Source organism: Gavialis gangeticus, unplaced genomic scaffold, assembly GCF_001723915.1.
Source record: "Gavialis gangeticus isolate Ggan-Ray unplaced genomic scaffold, GavGan_comp1, whole genome shotgun sequence".
Taxonomy (NCBI): Eukaryota; Metazoa; Chordata; order Crocodylia; family Gavialidae; genus Gavialis; species Gavialis gangeticus.
This window is the reverse complement of record NW_017728994.1, coordinates 76,735,326-76,740,793: the sequence shown is the minus strand read 5'-3', so window position 1 is coordinate 76,740,793 and position 5,468 is coordinate 76,735,326. Positions and strand designations below refer to the sequence as shown.

Genomic DNA, 5,468 nt, shown 5'->3' with positions numbered 1-5,468 from the left:
GGGGAGGGGAGGGGGGAGGGATTCTTGCTTGAGCAGCGAGTGGCGGCGGGGGTGGGGGCAGGGGGAAGCCAGGCAGACACTGCTGTGCTTGCAGTCTTCACCTCCTTCTCAGCCAGCCAGAGCTCTGGCTAGGGAGGAGAGGGGCTAGGCCAGCCCTGCTCTCTGGAGCTGACAACCTAGCCTAGCACAGCCCAGGGCTGAGAAGTATGCTGGGATGCTGGGGGACTCTGATTTAACTTAAACCAGGAAGGGATCTAGGACAGAAATTCCATAAACTGGTTTGGCCTAAATCAGTTAAGTCTGATACTACATTCAACAAGGTTTATTTTAAAGCAGTTTTGGCCATTTTGAAACTGGTTTATGTACACTCACCTTATGTTCTTTTAGAGGTTTAAACCAGCTTCTCCTAATTTAAACCAGTTTATGTGTAACTTCTGTCCGTAGCCCAAAGTTTAAAACTAACTGTCTGGCAGTGGCAGTAGCTTTTCTAATCAGGTAGTGCAGAGGGAGTCTAATGACTTCAAGGCTCATTATAATCTACCTGACCCCTTCTAAACTCTCCATTCCACAGGTGTTAATGATCCTCTCTTCTTTTTACTGGTCTTAATGTTCCACCAATCAAGCTATCCCTTGTTCCTCAATTCTGCTGGCTGTTAGCTGATCTTCTAAAGAAGTTCCTGTTTCATGGCCTGGCAGATTATTTTTACCTCATTCCAGTGAAGTTAGATTTGTTTTTGCTTTGACCTTAAACTGAATAATATAGCTCTTAGCATATTAGTAAAGCTTCTAGTGTACTTTTAACTGGAGAAAAATAGATGTTGTTTTAGATGTGATAATGCACCGCACCATTTGCACCCCCCTTTTCAAAATTCTAGATTCTCTTTTCTCTCTACTAGGCCATTTCTCTTCTAGTCTTCAGGGGATATTAAATTAGTGAGTGCTAATACCTTTTGAAAATGAGGCTTGAACTTTTGCAGTTGTAAGCAGATATTATAAAATGTTTAATAGTACTGGCACTTAATATTTCAGATTTTTGGAAAAACATTATTCTGGGTTCTTAAGAAAAGACCCAGTACTCATAAAACAATATACATTTTAAAGTTATATGCATTAAACAACCCCCCCACCATTATTCTCTAGCTTATTAATTTCCTAAGACAATTCTAAACATCGATAATATATTCTTACTAACATTTACATCATCACCCGTGATGAAGATTGGGTAGTCAGAATGCTAATAGTTTTTTGAATGACAGAATAACTCACTTTTTCTTAAATTCTGTACTGATAACAGTGAAAAAATTATCAATACAAGTTAACAGACATCACCTGTATTTTATAGAAGCCAAAGGGAGCCTGCAGTGATAGGTTCCCTGGCACTGGTTCTAAACACATCAGTATTAATGGAATATGACTGCTTTCAGTTGCACTGAAAAAAGCAAGATTTGAAATTGGTAGAAACTGTCTCTTTGCTTTCAGCTGAGGAGATGGCTCCAAACTGTTACAGACCAAAACAGTTCCACTGTTAATGCTGCTAAGTGAACTTACTAGGAATTGTGGAGGCAGTCTAACTATTTTGACTTCTCAAGATGCACTGTTTTGTGTGCAAGGTAGAACAGAAGGTAAAACACCTTTCCAATAAACCAACCCTCTTTCCACTGAGGGAACTACTATTGCTAGAGCTTTCCCCAGGGCTGGTAGTGATAGGAATCTTGAGATAACCTATAAATATGAAAGTCATTAACAAATATTACTTTGAAACATATCATTATTACAAGAAAACATTAAAGGGTGTGCGTGTTCTGCATGATTCCCAAGGCCTGCTGCAGAAAATAGCAGAAACGAGCATGGTAAAATTACTACTATACATTACTTACTATTACACTCTTCACATAGCCAGCAGTTTCAAGAGTCTAGTAAAAAAAATAGATATTGTCATTAACTGCAAAGATAAAATATTGTATTAGTTTTCTTGATCTGATTCAAGCATTATGCGTTCATCGTATAGCCCATTCCATATTTAAAAAAACAAAATAATTTCATTTATTTTGTAAAGAATCTACAGAGGATGTGATAATCCAAGAGAATCAGGCCATTTCTCTTGGGGTGATTAACATCCTGTGGGGCTGCTAGTCTAAGAGCTTTAATCAGCATTTCAAAGAATATTTTTAAAACACTCAATGTCTGATTTTGCAGTCCATGCTTAGACACATTTTTATTGGCTTCAATGCAAATTTTGATTATGAGAATAGGGAACTTCTAGGGCCAAGACATCACTTCCAATTTTCCATGTGCAAAATGATGAAAACCAAGTGGATCTAAGAGGAGAGATGTAGAAGTGGAGAGGTGTGCTGCTTTTACAACATCACAGTGCCCTTTCCCTTGCCAAGAATACTTCTTAGTGTTTTGAATACTGAGAACCTTGTTCACATTAATTTTAGACGACTCAGGGAGCTCTTAACCACCATGAAGATGTGTAAACTAGTTTTAAGCACCCTTTAGGCGTCTTAAAGTTACACCATTTTAGGGCAGGTTTATCTCTGATCCGTTTTACCCTGCGTGTGTTCCACAAAAGTGTACCCACACCCCTAAGATAAGGCACCCAAGTTTCAGTCCTCCAGTATCCTAGGATGCCGTGTGCCTTGCCCCCAGCGTCTTGTTCTGTGTAGACAAACTCTCCACCCCCTGAACTCTACTGTCCAGAGGCTGGCACTGGCACCAAGCCAACTCTTTCCACCCCTGGGGGTGTGACCTGACCAGGCAGCTTGCAAGGGCACAGACCTGTACAGAAGGGAAGCGCAGCGTGGGTACAGGAGACAGCAAGGTAGTGGGCCAGATCAAGGCCCCTGTGAGCTGGGGCTTTCCTTTGGGGACAGGGGCAGTAACCCAGGATCCTGGCCCTTGCCCCAGCCCTGGCCCCACCCCTGCCCACCTGTCCCACTCCTGGACACCACTCCTCACCCACCTGTGGCCCCGTCCCATTCTGCCTGGTCAACCACAACCTGCCTGTAGGGGCCACTTAGGGAGTTTTGGGAAGCTGTTGAGGGTGTAGGGGGGGTGCTGACCTGGCATGGGGGGAGAGCAGGTGATAATAAATCAGCCTGCAACAGCTCACCAAAACACCCTAAGTGACCCTTCATCACAAATAATTCCCCCACCCTTGCTTTAGTGGCTTCAGTGGCTAACTTCATTTCAGCACCCAGCCCCCAGCTGCTGTTCCCACCCACTGCCTATCAACCTCCCATTTCCCAGTCCCCATCATTAAACTCTCTCCCTACCAGCCTCATGCTCCTGACTCCACCAGCCCATCTCTCTAGCCCACCCCACGTAGATGAGGAATAGAAGCCTATCCTAGCTCACCAGCCCTCTTGTGGAAGCTCACAGCTGAAGCTCCTCGTCAGGCCCCTGCTCACTAGCCCTCTAGTGGCAAGTCATAGCCGTGCAGGTCAGGAACAGTCAGAGAAGGTTTTTAGCTTGAATGCGCGACTGCTCTGAACTCAAACAAGCACTAACACCAATCAACATTTGAGAAGCCTATAGTGCAATGCGTAACAAAGCCCTGAGAGCGCCAGGAAGATATTCTTTCTCTGAAACAAACATTTCTCAACCCAGTGGCAATGTCTCACTGAAGCTAATGGTGATTAGAAATGCACCCTGAATTTGAAAAAAACAGTATAAGTTCACTAAATTTCCACTGCTTTAAGCAGCACTAGCTCGCAGAGGTGATATAAATTCCAGAAAGGCAATAAATTTGGTGATACCTTTTACTGGACCAACTGTATAGTTGGGGAAGATGTTAAACAAGCTTTTAGACATTGAATAGCACTTTCTGCAGAGTTGGTGTGATTAAAACTATCACCAAGAAAATCTTTACCGCTTGTGTATGTCCTGGACTTTTAGAGCCATTATAATGCTCCAACCCTAACATATATTCCATTGCCATTCTGGTATGGGCTTTGGGTATTTTTGCGTAAGAAATCATTCAAGGTATCATTTTCTCCCCAACACACCAGTGTTCTGGAGCCTCATCTTTGCTAATCACAAAAAGGAAAATCATGAGAAAGAAAATGAATGTTAAAAGCTCTCAGCATCATTACAAACAATGGAATGCAGAAAACAGTCCCTTGTGTAGTTCAGACTCGATCTTGCTCCCATTGTAGTCAGAAAGAATTTTTGTCACAGATTTCAATGGGGATAGAGTATGGTCGTTAATGTGCTTACTAGAGGCTCGCAATAGCTGAGTGAAGCCCCCTTCTGCAAATACAAAGCTGTTGAAGGGTTTGTTTTCAAATAAAGTTCTTTCAGAATCCTCTTAGATTCAGTTCAGTTACTATAGATTGCTATAAAGGGAAGTCTACAGAAATCATCATTGTGTTTGACACAAATAATGCCTGGTTGCTCAAGGTTTTATTTTCTTTTGTGATGACCTAGGCCACCAGATTCAAGAAAGCCTGTATTGCTTCATTACCTTAGAGAGTTCATCTATAATATTTTGCTGTTCAATAATTTGTAGTCTCAGAAATTCAACTTCTCTTTCTTCTTGACTATGGTCAAGGTCATTTAAAGAGCTCGGTCTCCTTATTGTCCCAGCTCTTTGCCTCTAAAAAAAAAAATACACACAGAAATAGCGGACAATTAACTTTGCCAAAATAAGAGTATATGTAATTCTTCCTTTTTTCCAAGGAGTAATTTGTCTAGGATAATCGACAAACTAATGGTGAGTGATGCTTTCTCTTTTCTTAAACAATAAATATGGATGGAAAAGCAAAGTTGCTCTTCAAGATAGAGGAAGCTAGAAGCTAGGGTATTAGGGAGGTACCTTGCTCAGAATCACCTGGTGGTCCACATATTATATTTACTCAAATGTATGACAACCCCAGATTTAAGATGACCCTCCCCAAATTAGATTCTATATATGGAAAATGTATAAATTTATTATAATTTTCTAGGCATAGAATCTAATTATTGGAGGGCTATCTTAAATTCATTCCCACTCCCCACCCCCAGCTACAGCAGGGAAAGCAGTGGCTGGGGAATTGGGGTCAGGCCCTCTGCCTCCCCCCAGTTCTTCCCCCTGTAGTCTCCCTGTTCCCCTGCTGCCTGAACTGCCTCCTCATTCCCAGCTCCTCACAATCTCTGCCCTTTCCCTGCACCCATTCTCCTGACAGTAAGGAAGTGCGGGGGGATAGGGGACAGAAGCTGCAGAGGGCAAATGGAGAGGTGGAGTAGGAGACTGCTGTGAATCTGACACTGCCCATGACTCAGGCTCAGGGCCATAATCATAAGAGCCACATGTCCCCTACCTTGCCATGTTTCCCGCCCCCCCATCCCCTCCTAGACCCCACTCTCAGACCCACCTGTGCCCTGTGCCCTGGCTAGCTGGCATATGCTGCACAGGCTGTTTGCATGAGGTTGCACCCTTGAGGGTGGGAAGGTTGCACCTCCAGAGATGGGAGGGGGAAATTGGT

At 43.1% G+C, this 5,468-nt stretch overlaps 1 protein-coding gene across 1 annotated transcript in view; it reads right to left on the bottom strand.

Annotated features, from left to right (window-relative positions):
• JAKMIP3 (Janus kinase and microtubule interacting protein 3) overlaps nucleotides 1-5,468 on the bottom strand; it is a 114,199-nt gene that overhangs the window by 56,688 nt on the left and 52,043 nt on the right. The window contains exons 6-7 of the mRNA XM_019503013.1: nucleotides 4,469-4,600; nucleotides 1,878-1,913 (exon numbers count right to left, since the gene is read on the bottom strand). Coding sequence (XP_019358558.1) covers nucleotides 1,878-1,913; nucleotides 4,469-4,600 — 168 coding nt within the window. The remainder of the gene's footprint in view (nucleotides 1-1,877; nucleotides 1,914-4,468; nucleotides 4,601-5,468) is intronic.